The 21,438-nt window shown below is 36.2% G+C and overlaps 1 protein-coding gene across 2 annotated transcripts; it reads right to left on the bottom strand.

Annotated features, from left to right (window-relative positions):
- Positions 1–3,164: 3,164 nt before the first annotated feature.
- On the bottom strand, positions 3,165–17,479 carry LOC121725244 (putative transporter SVOPL). 2 transcript variants are annotated; one of them, XM_042112105.1, is made up of 10 exons: positions 17,336–17,479; positions 15,200–15,361; positions 8,308–8,470; positions 7,685–7,806; positions 6,893–7,137; positions 6,672–6,820; positions 4,813–4,933; positions 4,165–4,454; positions 3,561–3,688; positions 3,165–3,263 (listed from the first exon to the last, which is right to left on the bottom strand). In XM_042112105.1, the coding sequence occupies exons 1-10, from the start codon at positions 17,391–17,393 to the stop codon at positions 3,202–3,204; spliced, it is 1,500 nt and encodes a 499-aa protein (XP_041968039.1). In that variant the 5' UTR covers positions 17,394–17,479; the 3' UTR covers positions 3,165–3,201. The 2 variants fall into 2 exon arrangements, with proteins under 2 accessions (XP_041968039.1, XP_041968040.1); XM_042112106.1 differs by lacking the exon at positions 15,200–15,361.
- Positions 17,480–21,438: the final 3,959 nt, after the last annotated feature.

The raw sequence follows: 21,438 nt of genomic DNA, 5'->3' as shown, positions 1-21,438 counted from the left end.
ACCTCAAAGTCAAATATAATCCAAAATTGAGCGATGTCTGGAAATGGGTATTGGTAGTGGGTTATTGAACGTAAGGTAGACCTACAGAACTGGAAACCTTCTAAAGTAATAGCGACCGAAACTTCATAGTGTCTGGTCGTTCTTACCTCTATAGGGCTCTATTTGACGACCTCTGTGGCTCAGTGATGAGTGCGTTGGTAGCTCAAGCCGAGGGTCGCGGGTTCGAATCCCGCCGACGGAACATAAAGTTTTCAATGTTCCCGGGTCTGGATGTGTATTAAATGTGTGTATGATATAATAAAAATCTTAAATATATGTATAGTATAAAAGTATTAAATATATTTCCGTTGTCTGGTACCTGTAACACAAGTCCTTTAGGTACTTAGCACGGGGCCAGACTGACGTGGTGTGAAGCGTCCATAGATTATTATTATTATTATAGGGCTCATATAATGGAAAATTTTTAGCTTAAAAAAATGACGAAAGTCTGCCTATCGCTGCCTGATATTATGTTAATAGTTTTTGAGAAGATTTCGTGTTGAGTTATTTATTGACAAATTATTAGTGATCTCGTTTTTGTGATGTTTAAGTTCAAAAAAAGCATTTTAATGAATTAACTAATTACAGATTTGCTTTTATATAATTTTAGAGTTCATATTGTACGTGCTGAGATACATAAATTTTAAGGTGTCATGTAAAACTACTGACTTTTGACTTTTGACCTGCACAAAGTGAGTGTAGTGTCGGTCACGTTTTGGGCTGTAGTGTTGGTCACAATTACTTTTGCTAATAAATATTTTTTTAAATAACTTACAGGTTTTAGGTAACCATTTTATAATAGTATGTTTCATGCACTTTCGATAAAAATACAAAGTAGAGTTATTTAGCACACAGAGGGGAAGATTATTGGTGTTTACAAACTCTCTCGGAAACGACTTCCTTTTGCATGTAGTGTCGGTCACAGCGACCACATAACCCAATAGACGCCTAATGTTTTGATTTCTCTTAACAAATTATTGTGTCAATGTGCTGAGGTAAGCGACGCGGGGGGAGACAGAAGAAATGCATTACGATTGGCCAATTCAAATTCACGGCATGTCATAAATCAGAACTAGTGATGGGAAGTACGAGAAGCGCTTGTCGAAAGAAATAAAAAAAAACCAGTACAATGTACATATTTATTTTTTATTTTAAAGTATAGAATGAAGAAAAGACTTATAATCTCTCGGCTGTCAAGCGCCCAAAATCGGCGTCTTAATACGACCTAATATAATTTATAAATAAACAATATAATCCAGCTTATATTGTTTCTCTCCTTGTTACACTTCTTACAACGTAAACAATAAAACAGAGATGCAAATAAAAGCTGCCAACCTTTGTTTAGCATAAAAAAGGTTATTAATTGTGGCAAGCTCCTTAAGATATACAAAAACGTCTTCAGATTATATTAAAAAAGAACGTATACTTATTACTTACCTATATTTAAAAACATACTTTTTTTTACAAATTATATATAGGTACTTTTTTAAACTTTCAAAGGGCAAAAATTATGTGATATTATATGATTTTTGCGAAACTTTTATCGTTTACGCAGCACAATAGGAAAAATCACCCGATTTTGAAACATTCTTCATTGGTGCTCCGCTCCTATTGGTCTTAGCGTGAATATATTATACAGGCTACATAGGATATGTAATAAAGCCTTCCTTGATTAATACTGAAAAAAAAAATTTTATCGGTCCAGTAGTTTCTGAGATCAGTGCGTTAAAACAACAAACAAACACTTCAGCTTTATATTTATTATTAGTATAGATTATTTGACTTGCTGATTCCGCCACATGATTTCTAAGTCACAATGAAATTGGTGGAAATTTATTTCTAAAAATAGTTGTTCGCCAATAAAACTGCTTGAAGTTTTAGTGACTAAAAATCTTTACTTTCTTTACGCTTTCAAGATAAGATTTCATGATTACTCCGCAACGCCGACAAAAAACTACGCTTTGTGATGGGTAGATAGTATGTACAATGTGTGCAATGTACACGGGCGCCATCCTCTAGGGGTGCCAAATCGCCATCTTTAGGGGCGCCAAAACCAAGAACCGAAAAAATTTGCCTAAGGGGCGCCTAAATCCTTTTTTGCACACAGGCGCCAGAAGCCCTTACGGGGGCCCTGGTAGTAGATGGATGGTTTATCCATATTTCTCTTACTAAATTTGGCAAAAACAGTGTTGGTACTGCAGAGCTCAGTAATCGTCGACAAGTTTTATTGCTATAAATTATAATCATTAATCAGTTGTTTAACAACAGTCCAACTTAAAATGACTTGAGCATATCACGCTTTGTTTTGATTTTCGATAAAAAAAATATTATACTTCTGAAAGATAGTTGGTATCACATCACTAGTGACGCGTGACGATAACGGAGGAAAGAATAAGCATTACTAATATGACTTATGTCAAATGCTTTCGTCATGGATTCAGACCAGTGTAATTTGAGCTCCGAATAAATTGATTCCGAATAAATTGATTCTTGACAGTAAAAAAAATATTTTGTATGAAACGCACGAGATGACACGGGTCACGGATGTGGTCTTACACATTGTCTGAAAGTATTCGCCTTGCATTAGGCGTCTAGAGGCTATGTGGTCGCTGGTCGGTCACGTTTATGTTTGACTAAATAAATGCTATTTGAAAACAACAGTGTAAACCATTTTTCCTGTATAAGTTAACTTGTTTAATCTGCTACAAAGCCATCTTAAAATTGATACTAGCAACATGATAGTAACCATAATATATGACAAAATAAAACGCAAGTCGTATCAAATGTAGAGTCAGTCACATATGGAATTGCCCTGTCCATTACCTAGGCCAATGTTTCGATTTGAATTTCTACAGCTCAATAAGGCACTTTTAGGCATTTAGGCATTTTTAAAATTCCGATTGACGTCCGATTCCGATAGCAGACTAAAGAACAGACTTTCGAAAGACGAGCATTGCTCGTCGTTTGGGAACGCGAAATGGCACGCGAAGTACATACACATGCGGCATTGATCTATGTCTGTCGTTGGATTAGTATAATAATTTAAAATGAAAGCATAGAAATTAAGAATAATTTATTACTTAATTACCTATACACTAATATAAATAGTAATTTACTTGTATTGTACTGTACTGTACTAGTATCTTGATCATACTTTGTTACCTATTTGTTGCTATTTTTCAAATTGTTATCTGACGGTAGTAGAAAAGCAGCCCCCAATCCACCTGTAACAACGTAAGTGTGCTTAACTTCGAAATTATTAATAATAAAGTGTCTATTAAATATATTATTGCATAAGATCTAGTCAGATCCGTCAGATCGCATCATGGACAATCCGTCCATTGATCGCTATTTTTCTCTTTCATTCGTAGACGAAAACATCAGTGTCTCGTTTCTACTTTTGTATGCGTGCTTATGTTCTAGCTAATGTGCCCATGTGAAAGAGACTAGCAGCCACAGCCCACAGGTCAAACGATGAATTAATTTTTGTCCAGTGTCCTGTAACCGGACAGTATACGTACAAACTAAAAGACTGACGTATCCAATAAGCATGGGAGTGCAGTTGTCAGCGAGGAGAGTTCCTATGACCTGGACGCTCAGAAATCCAAACCCTCGAGCCACCACTACCGACAAACACGTCGCCATGCCTCTGAAATCACAATATTTTTATGTTGATAAAATATTATGTTAACTTATGGTATACTTGAAATGTTAAGCTAAGTAGACACAGTGTTGGAAATCTTACGTTTCACACTACTGGATTGTAGTGTGAAAGGGACCTTATTTACGCGACTGATAATATTAAATAAGCTAAGCTAATGCATTAATTTTTCCTGACTGCACAGTATAACTACACTGTTTACACGTCTCAACTCTCAAATGGTCAGTGGCGTAACTATACCATCTGGGGCCCTATCAGTAAAAATCGTCTCGTTAATAAAAAAACCGATGTATACAAAAATTCTAACTTCACGTCTTTGGGTTGGGGGCCCGTGGCATTTTGCCAGCCCTGCCATTATGTATTTTATAGTTATGCCATGACTGCAAACGGTATAAAATAAAAAAAAATCATATTTAGCCTTAGTTTAAACTTAGATATTGTAGATAGTAAAGCAATAGATTTACCTCAAATGAGTAGGGTTATTTTCGATCAAATATGTGTTTGCATTGCCGAGATTTAAAGATATGTATAGAAAGCCAAAGAATAGCGCAATACTCAGAAGTGGGATGCGCACGAACAAAAGAATTACTCCACACACGGCAGCTATTGCGAAGATCAAGATAGTTGTTCTCTTCTTGCCAAGAGGATCAACAACGAACGTCAGAAGTACGTTCAGAATGCCAGAGAATCCAGAGTAGAATATCACAGCGTACAAAGTTAGATGCTTCACAGCTGTGTCGCAGTCTTCGATTGGCTGAAAAAAATAAATAAATCAGGCTTAAGAGGAGCTTAGGACTTGAATAGGACGCTGGGACGCACATGCTTTATGATGTTGCATATTGTATGTAATCTGTCTGTATTTCAGAATGGAGCCCGGCAGATTTATTACTATAATTTTTTTCCTCTTATACTCATTCGTATTCTTCTGTATTCAGGCCTACTAAAGTTTCACTAGGTCCCATCAGTCATCACAAAAGTCAAGGCTAGCTATTTCAACACAAAGCTTCCTTTTATTTTAGCTCTATACTAAATAAAATTAAAAAAAATTTAACATCTCTATCTAAGGAAAGAAAATATGTGTTTTAGAAAGTTTACAGCTACAATTTACTTACCGTGCCGTTTCTGGAGGAGGCAGCCGTGCTGGCTACTTCACAGAATGTTTTGCCCGAGCTGTCCTCGTTGGTAAAGTATGCATTTGTCATGGTTGGTACCCACATTGTAAAACCAGTTGATCTACAATAACGATATTAAGGGCCTGTTTCACCACTTCCTGATAAAGTGCCGGATACTTTATTTGTCAAGTTAAGAGGTGAATAGCCTGTCCGGCACTTATCAGGAAGTGGTGAAACAGGCCCTTAATCCTACTTCCTACTTTCCTATCCTACTTCCTCCTACTAATATTATAAAGGCGAAAGTTTGTTTGGATCCTTTCTGGATAAATGGGCTATCTAACACTGAAAGAATTTTTCAAATCGGACCAGTAGTTCCTGAGATTAGCGCGTTCAAATAAGCCATTTCAAATAATTTCTCCCGTTTTTTCCACACTTTCCTCTATTTCTTCGCTTCTATTAGTCTTAGCGCGATAAAATATAGCCTATAGCCTTCCTCGATAAATAGGCTATCTAACACTGAAATAATTTTTCAAATCGGACCAGTAGTTCCTGAGATTAGCGCGTTCAAACAAACAAACAAACAAACTCTTCCTAATTATAATATTATAGTATAGATTTTTGTGCAGGTAATTACTATTTTAAGCTGAAAAATAACTCAAACATGTTAAATATTTTCGTATGAGAAAATGATTTTAGTATTACGTATGTATGAGAATTTCGATGGCACCCGGCCTCTAAAGTATCTCCTGCGACTCCATATCACTTTTAAGTTGTACAAATAAAGTATTTTCTATTTTATTATTTCTATTCCATTCCATTCCATTCCATTCCATTCCATTCCATTCCATTCCATTACATTACATTCCATTCCATTCCATTACATTACATTACATTACATTACATTACATTACATTACATTACATTACATTACATTCCATTCCATTCCATTACATTACATTACATTACATTACATTACATTACATTACATTACATTACATTACATTACATTACATTACATTACATTACATTACATTACATTACATTACATTACATTACATTACATTACATTACATTACATTACATTACATTACATTACATTACATTACATTACATTACATTACATTACATTACATTACATTACATTACATTACATTACATTACATTACATTACATTACATTACATTACATTACATTACATTACATTACATTACATTACATTACATTACATTACATTACATTACATTACATTACATTACATTACATTACATTACATTACATTACATTACATTACATTACATTACATTACATTACATTACATTACATTACATTACATTACATTACATTACATTACATTACATTACATTACATTACATTACATTACATTACATTACATTACATTACATTACATTACATTACATTACATTACATTACATTACATTACATTACATTACATTACATTACATTACATTACATTACATTACATTACATTACATTACATTACATTACATTACATTACATTACATTACATTACATTACATTACATTACATTACATTACATTACATTACATTACATTACATTACATTACATTACATTACATTACATTACATTACATTACATTACATTACATTACATTACATTACATTACATTACATTACATTACATTACATTACATTACATTACATTACATTACATTACATTCCATTCCATTCCATTCCATTCCATTCCATTCCATTCTATTCTATTCTATCACACTATCCATAATCAGCTGTCTATTCATAATGCAGACAAAAAAGTAAGTGATAATATTTTCGTTTATTATATTGTCATACTATAAAGATGATGCTTACATATTACTTACATCATAAATGAGCACAGTAACATGAAATAAACCAAAAGATTATTTCGTAGCAACGGTCTTTTGAACAGTGGCGCTGTTTGGTCCCATATTTTGATCAACAAGTTTTTATCCGACGGTTTTGTATTGTCTTCCAGAAAAACTGATGACACCTAAAATAAATAGTGTGATAAAGTAAAACTAACGAACACGCCAGTGCGAAGACTTATTGGTTTCATTCTTACCGGAAAACTCTCTTTAGGTGAGCCTGTATTGCATTTGTATATGGTTTTCAGTACGTTCATAGCGTTTTCGTCATGACCTTTGCTTAGGAGGAATTTCGGGCTCTCCTTGAGGAATATTAGAGCCAGAATCCCAATGATTCCTGGAGCACACGTGATAACCATGAGCAGCCTCCACGGGCTGAAAGTCAACGAGAGCCAAGAGATGTACGCCTTGAAGGACATGTCCAGAACTGGTAGGGCTACCACTGCAAAGAAATGCAATTTGAGATGAACTTTGTTAATTTTGTGAGCAATTATAATGTTACTTGGTGTAAATTACTTCCAATCACCACCACCATCGAATCACCGCCGTGCGTCACTCTAGAAGAATATTACACTTCTGTTTATTATAATTTATAATGTACACGGTCACGCTGCTGTCTAGACATGGGCACAAAAACAATTATTTATCAAGATGCAAAAGTACCAAAGTCTTAACGCGAAGTTGAGGAGAAAAAACAAAGTGCATGACTGAAAGCGACAAGCAGCCATAGGCCCAGTGCTGAATTTATATTATATCTTTAAACGAGCAATTCTTGTATGTATATTATATATACAAGAATTGCTCTGGTACTATTATTTATGAGAGTAGGCCTCAAGTAGCATTGTAGTAAGAGAAGCAATCTGTAGGGCCTCTATGGGCGCTGCCGCCGCTAGGCCGTTGCTTATTTAACCACCTATTTATAAATCCTTTGCTGGATAGGCCTTTGTCAAAGTTTCGGTAGTTCCAGACTTCAGTCAATAACAACTTACAGCACAGGACGAACTGAACTAACAGAGTAGCACTGGCCATGAGGAACACGAACTTGCTCCTGTACTTGTCCGGCGCACTCTCAGCTAGAAGTACGAAACCGGCTGCGTTCGCTGATGATGTGCTGAAATTATATTCACTGAAGGTTAATCAACTTATTTACATAGGTAGTAAGGTTGTAGTTTCAAATAATTAGTCGGGCCATTACTGGTAAAGGCCTATAAAACATCGAAGGTAAAGGGACCTTCCTAAATAAGCAGTCGAATAGTCTAATATGAGAACATGGATAGCGAATATCCCACCAAAGTTTGGGAAGACGGGTTTTTTTTACTATAATATCTACCGTGCGGTGACTTCATCAAAATGTCGTCGTTCGTGATAATAATATCAATTAACACATGGGTGGGTGAAGACTCGAACTAAGTGATAATACTTTAGAGTGTATATGTGCCCTTTACCTACTAGCAAATATTTTTTTGTGATTTGTATGAGCAAGTTTCCTATACAAAAGTTTAAAAAAAAGTTTCAGCGCTGCTTACACTTTCACAAATCAGTGTGACCTATATAGGGGGCCCATACACACCCTAAAGTATTGTCACTTAGTTTTGTTACACCCTGTACATACAAACACGCTGAGAACAGCTTGAGACAGGCCAGAGCGATGTAAGTGGGTGCGAGGCTGGCGGCGAGGTTGAGCAGCATCCCCACAGGCATCGCCAGCAGCAGCGACGCCCGCCGACCCAGCGTGTCCGCGCTGAACCCCCAGATGTACGACGAGAACATCACCCCTGAAACATGCGGTTATGTGGTAACTGATGATTGAATAGGTCTGCCCTAGTGGCTTCTTGGAATTTACAAATACATTATTTTTAAACAAAAAATTTAAACCAACTTCGATAGTAAACTGCCTCTAAAAAGTATGAAATAATAATTCTTACTCTATTTAAGTGCCCTGTATAGGATTGGCCTAAGCCTCAACTATATCTTTACTCAATCTTTATCACTTTGAAGTCGGTACCAGCTGTCGATGTCAAAAATCGCAGAAATTTTAGGAGCTCGTACCGACTTGGAATTAGGTTAAAATTTTTTGTTTAAAAATAATAATTCTTTTCTTTTTAGCTATCTCCATTAAGCATATTATTACGTAGTCACAGGTGGATTGTATTTTATATATTACTAGCTGCCCCGCAAACGTTGTTTTGCCATAAAATGATTTTCCCTGTTTTCCTGCTTTTTTCTCAAAGTTTTTTCAGATTTTTTTTCTATAGACCTCACGGAGCCAAAACAACGCCGAACCCCCCGAACTTGTATCTATAAGGATTCAAGAGATCTGTACAGCACCTTTGGAACCAGGGTATATACCTGTGCAAAATGTTACTTTTTGGAAGCGTATGCTTATAATCCTTCCTTCGATCACTAATATAAAAGATACACAGTCCGCGGCAAAAAACGACCTCACTAAAAGAGTACCAAACGCAACATTCTGGTGGACTTTCGATTTAGTCTACGAATAATAAAAACTAGATTTAGTAGTGCTTGAACGCTCCGCTGGGAAACATGTCCCAGTGCTCGTTCAACAATTGTAAAAATCATACGTTTAAAACGTAAAAAAAGGATGGAATTTCATATTTCCGGTAAGTATTAATTTTATCATAATATATTTCATACACTTGTATTGTAAATATTGGTATTTCGTTAAAAAATCAACAAAAAACAGTTTTAAAATTAAGTTGTAAATAAATCAACACGAGGTATAAACCATCTCAATTGCGAATACTCATACTAAAGGTACTTATCGTAGTTTATCATGCCCACTTGAAATGTTCGGGTTATACACTGTGTTTCTGTACCATTTGGTGGAGTCGCTATTAATTATTATTTATTTTATTGAGAGAATTTTTTTTTAGGTTTCCTCGAGATCCAGTTAGATGTGGAGATTGGATATCAGTTATAGCACGGCAAAGATGCCAAGAATTTTTCAAGCCGATTTTAGCGAGCGTTGTATATTCTAAGCATTTATATTCAATGTATACACGTATATTTTAGTTAATTATAAAATTAAACATATTAGAACAACATAATATTACAAATAAAAATAATTACTCCACATTTTATACATTAAACTTCGGAAAAATTAAAAAATGGGCTATTAAAATTATTACAATCAACAAAAAAATGTTGAACAGTTCGACTCCACTCATACTTCACTTCGCCATTGTAATAATTTAAACTTTAAGACATATACGCGGATGGTTGAATTTAGTTTAAAGCGTGCGTCGTTCGTAAAAAAATATTGCTTTGTAAACAAACACACATGTACATTGTTTTATAAAAAGATCTTTAATAACTATGATTAAGGTTGATTTTAGATAAATGTATACTTTTTTAAACTCTATTACTCGGCGACAGATTTTCGAGAGGTTTTGTATGAGACTGTGTATCTTGTATATTAGTCATCGAAGAATTCTTCAGAAAAAGCTAAAATCACTAGATGTTTCCATATAAATTTCAAGGAGTCCTCTCGATTCCTCATGGATTGCATCATCAGATCACCACTTTGGTGACCATGGTACCAAATCACGACAGTATCCTATACAACAACAAAAGAATTTTGAAAATCGGTCCACAAACGGCGGAGATATCTGCGAACAAACATAAAAAAAAGAACATATATACGATCGAATTGAGTAACCTTCTCGGTTCTCCTATTTGGAAGCCGGTTAAAAATACAAATATCTTTATTTCAGACTGCTATGGTCCATTAGTATTACAAACTTAAAAATGTAGGGTTAGTTAAATATCGAAAAACTAAACTTAAAATAAATATATTTAAAATTAAATCTAAATCTTGCACCCAATCTGAACTAAGAGCGGATGTATCCTGCTTGTGCAAACATCTCAGACGCACTAAAAAATCGAGGAAGTTTCAGCATCATCCTGAAGATATTGTTATATTGGATGCGAAGGGTGTTTAGAGATGCTTTGGTATAGCTGATCCACAGGCCGCCCGTGCGCCGAACGCTTTAAAGAGTGTGATCCGTATATCAATATCAGTCGTCGGTAAGTTAATGGCCGAGATATTTAAAATGGAATACTCTGTTCAGCTCAGAAAATTTGATAAAACAAAATATGATTAACATTTGGTTTGTAAGAAGGTTTGTAATTATACTAGCCTCTTTAACAGACGTTTTGTAGTACTAACACCTAACTACTAGATAAAAGCCGAGCTTTGTGAGGGCTCGCGTAGTCACACCTTGACTGACTGATGATAACATATCTACATATAAATAATTAGCGTGACAGTTTTTCCATATAGTGTCCCTCATAATGTTTAGAATATACTATGGCAGCTCGCTTCTAAAAAACTCTTAACATCCCCCTACATCGACATCTTACTAAAGGGCGGTTTATACTTTTACAGTGACTATAAAGCCGCACAAATTTGGCCAAACGGCGCAAATCGACCGTCTAAATGGCAAGAAATTGCCATTTTTTAACCCCCCTTTACGCTACCAACTACACAACAATCTACATGTAATATGAGATAAGTTAACATAATTTAATACTGGGCTGACCCTCACTAGTAATCATAATATTTCAGTTCTATAGTTTATGAAACAAGTTGCAGTTAAACATTTTTCACTCTTACAACCTGTAACAGCTGGTTACAGCGAATAAAGATTTAACATTTCTAGAGACTGCTAATGTTAAATAGAGCGCGTAAGCTTTAGAGGGTCCTACGTATTTGTTTGAAAAATAAAACAGGGACCCCTGACCCAAATGGGAGATAGTGCGTGGCTGCCATAAATAGGCTAAAGATTATATTTTAATACTTAGAAAAGTAGAATCAATTCGAGCTTTTTCGAAATAGAATTAAGTAATTAAGATTTATAGAGTCCTCATCGGCCTAGGCTATGTCTTCAACTTCGACTGAAAAGTGAGGTGGTAATGAATTAATCGACTTCTATGTAAATCTATTTAAATACAAACAAATAACAATACGTACTTAAAATGGTAGATCAACGTCATTTTGTGTAGTTGACACAAAATGATAAAATATTTGATCGGTTTTTAACTTTAGTTTAAAATAAACTATCTTAAAAGACGTATATTATGTACTACTATGTGCCACTGAAAAAAATATTAAAATCGATTCAGCAGTTTTGATTATTCATTATAGCGACCCGCTCCGGCTTCGCACGGGTATCCATACTAATATTATAAATGCGAAAGTGTGTTTGTCTGTCCGTCTGTCTGTCCGTCTGTTTGTCCGTCTGTCTGTCTATCTGTCTGTCTGTTACCTCTACACGCGCGAACCGCTGAACCGATTTTGCTGAAATTTGGCATGGAGATACTTTGAGTCCCGAGAAAGGACATATGATAGTTTTTATCCCGGAAAAATGTACGGTTCCCGCGCTATAAACGAATTTTGGAGGAGCGGAGTTGCGGGCGTCATCTAGTAAAATATAAATAGCCACTGTTAAATGGTTAAAATCGATTCAGCAATCAGCAGTTTTGATTTATATTCATTACTAGCTGTTGCCCGCGACTTCGTCCGCGTGGACTTCAGTTTATAGCGCGCGATGTCAACAAAATTGGTGTCAAAAGCTTTTATAAAAAAACCCTGGTACCCCTTAAATCAATACAGCTGTGCAGTGTGCACACAATAAGTATTTCATTTTTTTATATTAAACTTTATATTTTATGCCAAATTTTAAAGCTTATTTAGCCCCCCAATTACACAACTTTACCCATAAACTATTTATCATTGATAGGTTTAAGATTACGTCACTGCACAGATAAAGTACTGAGTTATTTAATACCGTAGAATAGATATAACAATCGAAAAAAATCGAAAATTATATGTAAGATGATACCACCTCTTATAGAAAGACTTGAGCAAGCGTCAGCGCGATGTAGAAGAAGCACGGCGCCATCTATTATGAATTTTTGGAACTAACTAAATTTGGACAAATTTACGCATTTTTACCCCCTTACAACCCTTTTTTCCAGTAAAATAGTAGTCTATGTCCTTTCTCAGGATAGCGGTCGCCCGCGCCCGCTGCAAAAAGCATACCCAGGAAAGACTCGGTCAGCAAAATGATTGCCAGGTGACAGGTCAATTTTTCTTTTATGAAATAAGGGGGCAAACGAGCAAACGGGTCACCTGATGGGAAGCAACTTCCGTCGCCCATGGACACTCGCAGCATCAGAAGAGCTGCAGGTGCGTTGCCAGCCTTTTAAGAGGGAATAGGGTAATAGGGGAGGGTAGGGATGGGACGGGAAGGGAATAGGGGAGGATAGGGAAGGGAAAAGGGTAGGGGATTGGGACACAGCGCAAGCGCTGTTTCACGCCGGTTTTCTGTGAGAACGTGGTATTTCTCCGGTCGAGCCGGCCCATTCGTGCCGAAGCATGGCTCTCCCACGTATAAATTCACAGACTCCAACACTAACATAGACGACGCAGTCATTATTAAGCGCAGGTAGCACACTGCACAGATTGTCTTCCTCCCGCACGCGCACCCTCGCACAGTGGAAAATTTGGGTCCGTATCGGATCAAAAATCTGTAACTTCAAGGTTTTTCATCGTATTGTATCGAGATTTGGCACATGTATACAGTGATATACAAAGATTTAAAAAATAATCAATTTTTGTAATTTTATTTCAATGTATACATATTTATTTTAGGTTAAAAAAAAAGAAAAGAGAAAAAGTAATACGAGTAGTTATGAGTAAAATTAAGAAAACTTAAACAATTACTTATCACACAAGCATAATAAAATCGTATAGTATAATAATCGTATAGTAGCTATCTATACCTCACACCAAACTAATTGATCTCAGATTAGACAAATCTTATAATATTATTGCTTTTATATAACTAGGTTTGAGTTACTTATAATGTTGTATCTAATTGTTATTATCCTCACTATTCCTAACTAAAATTACTTCCGGTGTAAATGTAGGATCACCTTCACACTTTTCCCTATAACTTCTAGGACCGCAAACTTCCGCAGTTGATTTCTTTAATTTTTCATTTAAGAATAGTTAGGCTATCAAATAACACATAAAGTTGCGCTTGGGGAGACGTGGGTAAATGTGAAAACCTTCGACGAAAAAAAATAAAAGTGAAAAATAGGGTATGTCAATTTTTAAGTACTTACTCAAAAATAAAAAGCATATTAAAAAAGTTAATAGCTCATTATTAGGGACATAAAATATCCTTTTTAAAAATGTATAAAACCGCATGCATGTGCCAAATACTTTTTTCACAATATTCATTTGAATTATGTGTATGCAAACATTTGAATGAGCCATCCGCTACTTCAACTAACAACCTATGATAAAAAAATATTTGTGCAGTTTTAGTAGAAAAAAATGTCGGATATTAGGTTATTAGAGTATCGAATGCAATAAATATTTCGTTTAAATTGTGATATTTTTAAAACCATTTATGATATGCTCTAGTTCTACCATTTTCCATAGTGCCTCCCCTTGGTGACGCTCACTATCGTAATATTTTAATTTCGCCATAACTTCTAAACCGAACGTCCAATTTTAATCATTCAAAGACCAAAATATATTATCTATACAAAATGTGCTTAGTGATGAAATAATTTATTTTGATAAGGATTATTAGCATGATTAAAATAAATGCGTTTAAACGTAGTCCAAAAAAAAAAATCAAGATTTTTAAATAAAAAAAGGGTTGTTGTGCCTCACTTGACATAGATAGGTATAGTGTGTCGCGGACATTTTTGTAGATACCTATAAGGTCTATATTTACTTAAAACATTGTATGGTTCTAACTTTTATAGTTTAGGCAGCGTACGCAAAATAAGTAAATTTTCTGGTTGTTTCCGAAAAACTAAAATATCTTACGGAACTCTATATTTTCCAAAATAAAAAGTAGCCTATATTACTCTTAAATAATGTAACTTTCGAATGGTGAAAGTATTTTTAAAATCGGTCCAGTAGTTTTTGAGCCTATTCATTACAATTAAACAAACAAACAAACAAAGTTTACGTCTTTATAATATTAAGTATAGATAAGTACTTTGTGATTAAATAAGTTACTTACAGTAAATCTCTAGAACAGGGGTCACCAATTAGTTTCGCTCGGGGTTGAAATGACCACCGGTGGTCGCGGTCCACACATTTTACATTAAAAAAAAATTTAACATGGGTAATTACGAAAATTACAAAGGTATTTTTTAGATATCAATAAGAAAAGTAACAATTTTTGTAGCTAATTATCTCTCTGAATTTTGGAGTGAAATATTGGTGCAAAGCAATATGATGGAGATGTTGACGTCCTAAGATGAACGAAGATCATCTTTGAACATGCTTGGTCCGCACACAATGGGTCGGCGGTCCGGATGCGGACCGCGGTCCGCCATTTGGTGACCCCAACTCTAGAAGATCTAGCGGAGGCTGATGTTTTACATCAACAGCTAGCTAGAAAGAGCTTCTACCTTCTTAAGCTAATCTTCATTATCATCGTCTCCGAGCTTACCGATCAGGGGCACGGCAGACAGCAGGCCCTGCTGAGAGGTGGACAGGTCCATCTCGCACGCGATGATGGGCAGCGTGACGGAGAAGCTGAAGATGTCGATGTACATGGCGATGATCAGCAGGCAGCATGTCGCCAGCATGCACAAGTTGTATTTGCCGAAAGCTGCCGATTTAATGAGCACAGCAAATGTGTGGATTTAGGATTTTAATTAAGACATGTACCATCGAAGAAATTTATTTCTAAGCAGTTGTGCTTTCACTTCGGTGTTGACTGTTTTTTTTTTTTTTTTTTTTTTTTTATTATAAGATTGGGGCCGTCTATAGACTGTTCGTCCATATCCTTTTTTTGTTATTTTATTATTTAGATTTTTCGCACCAAGGACAATTGAAATAATATTATGAATTTGGTGTTGACTGTTGACCTACGTTATTTGGTCGGCTTATGTCAAATTAATGATAGTCGTAATCTGTAATTCGAGCTTGATATAATCCAATACGTAGGTCCACCATCTGCATAATATGAATTTTCTCTAATAGACAGAAAAACTGTAGATTTCAGAATGCACTATAGAGAATGTTCAGGAACTATTTAACCGGTAGGCAGGGCTATTTTCATAATATTATATTATTAATAATATGTCAATTGTCAAGTATATTATAGTCTATAGAAAACTAGTTTCTGGCAAGATGTACCAAGCAGCACTTAGGCTGCGTTTCCACTGAAGCGGAGCGGAGCTTAGCGGTGCACGAATTGACCAATCGTGCTATTCCAGCGGAATGACAGCGAAGGTTTCGAGCATGGTGATTGGTCAATTCGGCACCGCTAAGCTCCGCTCCGCTTCAGTGGAAACGCAGCCTTACAGGCAGGCAGTACGTACATGCAGAATAACAATTGCGATATTTAATCTCCACAGCCTCTTCCTCCTTTTTTAGGGTTCCGTAGTCAACAAGGAACCCCTTATAGTTTCGGTCTGTCCGTTCGTCTGCTTGTCCGTCTGTCCGTATATCTGTCCGCGGTATTGCTCGGAGACTATATAGGGCCTACAAAGCTGACTCGGCATGAATGCACTTATTAATGATGTCGACAAAATGGTAAAAATCTTTGAAATAAAAAAAAAATACCATACAAATAAAGTACCTACCATAGTACCTCCCCCTACACATCAAGCGGGGATGATTTTTTTTTCGTGTGGGGTGTCGTTGGATAGGTTTTTTTTATGGTACCTCCCCCTACACATCAAGCGGGGATGATTTTTTTTTCATGTGGGATGTCGTTGGATAGGTTTTTTAAAGATATTACGAGTATGCAAAGAAATCATTCATATTTTTCTGATTTAGGGACCCATTTGTGAATATGAAGTTTTAAAGTGGAAAAAATCGGTGGAGTCCAATGTCCCCCGCTTTTCCTAGCTAAACGGTTGCTTCTGGAAATGCGAAAAAATTCACGGGAGTAGGAAATATGCTGAATTTAAAGGGAAAACTATCACGGCTAAGAAGACTTCATAAGTTATTGAGTAAGAGTCAATCAACTAAAAAAATGTATTCGGCGAAGTATAAAGGAACTTTTCGTTCAAATTCCTTTGAACGTTGTTACTTGTTAGTAGTTTTAAATACGTTATAAATGTACATTCATTGTCTATACAACATTATCAAAAACTAGTGGTACTACGGAACCCTATATTGCGCGTGGCCCGACACGCACTTGGCCGGTTTTTTAGTTTTGGCTCCCCAGAAATATTACTCCTATAGTAACGTATTTTGGAGAGTTTTCAGTGATTTCGTGTTGGACCAAAAAAATATTGAAGTCATTCACTTTATTTTTTGTTTCCAGGGTCCAGACTTTAGCTAGACCATGATATTGTTATTTTCCTACTTTAAAGAAAGTTCAAAATATTTATAAAAATGAGAACCTACTTTTGTGTAGTTGAAATATTGAAAAGTGCAGAATATAGTACAACTTTTCTTAATTTCTTAATGAATTAAATTTTATAATAAAATATTATGTCTTTTTAGTGACATAATGATTACTTTCTAATGAATTATAGCATAGCAATTATAAACATATAACCTCCTCCTTTTTGGAAGTCGGTTAAAAATATGAATAGCAATTAAGATTAAACTGTCCAGCGCTACTTACTCGTTAAATCTAATGCACTTTCGAAACTGCGTTTTGTTTGTTCATTTTCCACACTCATAGTTAATTAGTAATTACACTTGTTTTTGTGCAAACTAATTTTAAACTGGTGCTACTACTATATACGTAATAATAATAACACTATTATATTTCGTAGTATTATAATATAATTAGTATGTAAGTAAACTGTCATAAGTATATAAATATTTTAGCGTCACGTTTGTATTGTGAACAAAAGTTTGTAAAGAGTATTGTTGTGAGTATTGAGATAAGTCATGAGTGCTTCCATATCATACCGATGCACGATATTGACAATACGAGTGTCTGTTTGACAATGATTTTACAAATGATCGATCGTGGATAATTACAGGGATATAATATTATTATTAGAGGATCAGGGATGGGATGGCAAACCTTTTAGTATCACCGTGCTCTTTTTTTGAAGAAAACTATCCGAAGAAGTCGTGCGTACGTGCGTGCCATTAAGAGGATACACCAGGGCCTAGAGAAATGAAAAAAAGTACGTGTAATATCTATAGCTGTCTCCCTTACCTCAAGCCTATACCGCAGAACGCGATAGAGACAACTGCAGAAAATCAACGATTCGTTGTCCTCTGATTTCTTCTCCAAAACTTAACTGATTTAAGTATTTTTCTTATTAAAGATTAAAAAAAGGCTTGAGCTGTGTTCCTATGTTTAATTTTGTTTGTATATTCTAGCCAAATCTGTTTTCTGGATGTTTGAACACAGCGGAAAATCTGGCCATTTTTTTGGGTTTTTGAACGTTCATATCTTATTTAATAAAATAAATTATGAAAAAAAAGAAAGAAATTTTATTAGTAGCCGTAGGATATTCAGGAAAAAAAATATAACTCTACTAGCATTATCCAGGGAGGAAACAGGGGACAACGTTTGTATGGAAAAAAGGGCGGTGTGGACTCCTCTTGAATGGGTGCGTATTTCAAAATTTGCCTACTATGCAGAGGTGGATCTATAATAGATTCATTGTTGGTAAAATAATTTCGATACTATAGGTCTACCAAAATCTGATGGCAAAAAGTGAGAAGATAAATTGACTCTAGCAATGCCGTGGTAATTGGAATAAAACATTTTGACCCTTTTTTCTTCTATTAGCGGCTGACTATGTGTGTTAAACATGCAAATATAAAAATGTATCCAATGATCAAGGATATTTTTTGAAAATCTGCTGTTAAAAATTGCCATCAGATCCTGGAAGACCTAGTTTTGTGACCAATAGCTTCCTCCTAAGTATCGATCGTGTCACTGCACTGGTGGCACGCTAGCCATTGGTTCGCCATTCCTGTACTAGATGCAGCCCTCAACTTCGTTGCCCACTTAGATGATTGTGTCGGAAACGTACACTCTTACGGTCGTATGAATAAAAACTTAGCGAAGGTTTACAACAGCTTTATAAGCCTGTTGTAAAATTTAATATGAATAAAGGTTCTCTAACAGTGCTCTAACACCTTTTTAAGGTGACAGCTGTCAAAAAATAGCGCGCCTGTTTTAAACCTATTTTAAGAACATTTTAAGCATAATCGATATTATGAATAAACGTTTGCTAACAGTTGTTTAGGCGCGAAACGTCAAATAGGAGTTCGCAAACTTTAGTGAAGCCTCGGACCTACTTTAAGACCATTTTAAGAGACTGAAAATGGACGCAATATCGAGTATTATCGCGATTTCTGACATTATTGCAATTTCAAGAATCAGTAAGGGTCTCTACAGACGGACCGCATTTCAACTGCAATCTAACCGCAAATTGCAGTTCAAGTGCAGTTTAAATCCAGTTGACACGATTACGGGTCTACACAGATGGATCGCGTTTCAACTGCAATCCAACCGCAAATTGCAGTTCAAGTGCAGTTTGAATGCAGTTGACACGATTGCAATTCGACTGCAATAGAACTGCAAACCATACAGTTTACACGACTGCACGCCAACTGCAACTGAACTGCAATCCGACTGCGCGTTTAGTTTGCAGTTCTATTGCAGTCGTATTGCAGTCGTGTCAACTGCATTCAAGCTGCACTTGAACTGCAATTTGCGGTTGGATTGCAGTTGAAATGCGGTCCATCTGTGTAGACCTTACAATAGAACTGCAAACCAAACGCGCAGTCGGATTGCAGTTCAGTTGCAGACTTGCAGTTGGCGTGCAGTCGTGTGAACTGCATACTGACTGCATCTAAACTGCACCATCCTACCCGCCCGCACGGTCCGCTCTCCAGCAGTGCAGTTTGGATGCAGTCGGTATGCAGTTCACACGACTGCACGCCAACTGCAAACGAACTGCAATCTAACTGCGCGTTTGGTTTGCAGTTCTATTGCAGTCGTGTCAACTGCATTCAAACTGCACTTGAACTGCAATTTGCAGTTGAAATGCGGTCCGTCTGTATAGACCCTTAGATACATTGTGTCAAATGCACTAATTGTAGGCCTCAAAAGTAAAACAGAATAAAATAGTATTTTTAGTTATCTTCTCCTTCTTTTCATTATTCTTCTTCTTCTTTTATTATGGCGGCCTTAGTGAGTTGCCAATGTCAAAGTCTACTTTGCTCTATGATTTATAAAATCCATAAAGTACATTTATTTTTTCTTTACTCTTTATTTTTGACACATTGAATACAATTTTTAATCTGTGGAATACAATAAATTGGACAGTATATATTATGTCTATGATAAATTGACACACTGCCAACATTACCAAAAAAAAATCTTATAAAACGTCATCCAAAGGTATTTTACTTAGCGAAGGCTTAGCAAGCGTTTATTCATATGGAGTGTTATAAGACGGTTATTAACTTTAGTGAACATTTTAGTTAGAAAGCTGTTAAAACGTTCACTAAGATTTTTTTATTCATACCACCGTTATAATATAACTAGATGTCCCGCGGGGCTTCGCCCGCGTAAATTAGGTTTTTTACGGAAACCGTACATTTTCGCATAAAAATTGCTTATGTCCCTACTCCCTTCACTTGGTCTACTCTTTATCTGTGCCAAATATTGCATGTTACAAACCAAAGGCATTCATTGCTATGCGGATGATGGTACAGGTGATGCTGTATATACCGGCTCCCCTAATATTTCACGGCAAAATGTCACTGAGAGTCGAAACGAACTTGTGTCTAAGGTGGAGAATTCATTGGAGAAGGTCTCTGAATGGGGTAGACGTAACTTAGTCCAATTCAACCCCGCCAAGACACAAGTCTGCGCGTTCACCACTAAAAAGTCACCAATGGTCGTTTTTCCTCGTTTCGAGGGCACATCTTTAACCATCTCCCCTAGCATTGAGATACTTGGCGTCAACATATCGAGCGAAGTCCAGTTCCGATATCATCTTGAGGGTAAGGCCAAATTAGCCTCGAAGAAGCTTGGCGTTCTTAACAGAGCGAGACAGTACTTCAGTCCGGACCAACGCCTACAACTCTACAAGGCGCAGGTTCGGCCTCATATGGAATATTGTTCTCATCTCTGGGCAGGGGCGCCAAAATACCAACTGCTCCCTCTGAATCGTATCCAACGAAGGGCTGCTCGAATTGTTGACCGCCATAGTGTTTCAAACAGCTTGGACCCCCTGGAATTACGCCGAGATGTTGCTTCACTCTACATACTCTATCGGTTGTATCACGGGGAGTGCTCTGAGGAATTGTTCGGAATCATCCCACCTGCAACTTTTCGCTATCGTCCCACGCGAAAAACATACCATCCTCATCACCTTGATGAGTGGCAGTCTTCCACAGTGCGTTTTTCGCGTAACTTTCTGCCGCGCACTGTGAAACTCTGGAATGAACTGTCACCAGCAGTATTTCCGGACCGATACGACCTGCAAATCTTCAAGAAAAGAGCGTATACACTCTTAAAAGGCCGGCAACGCACCTGCAGCTCTTCTGATGTTGCGCGTGTCCATGGGCGACGGTAGTTGCTTACCATCAGGTGACGTAATTTCTAATATTTCCCCCGTTTTTCCCACATTTTCCTGAGTTTTTTCGGTCGTATTGTCTTAGCGTGATAATATATAGCCTATAGTCTTACTCGATAAATGAGCTATCTAACATTGAAATAAGTTTTTAAATCGAACTTGTAGT

Source organism: Aricia agestis, chromosome 3 (genome assembly GCF_905147365.1).
Source record: "Aricia agestis chromosome 3, ilAriAges1.1, whole genome shotgun sequence".
NCBI lineage: Eukaryota > Metazoa > Arthropoda > Insecta > Lepidoptera > Lycaenidae > Aricia > Aricia agestis.
The sequence above is the reverse complement of the archived record's forward strand: the minus strand, read 5'-3'. Positions and strand labels throughout refer to the sequence as shown.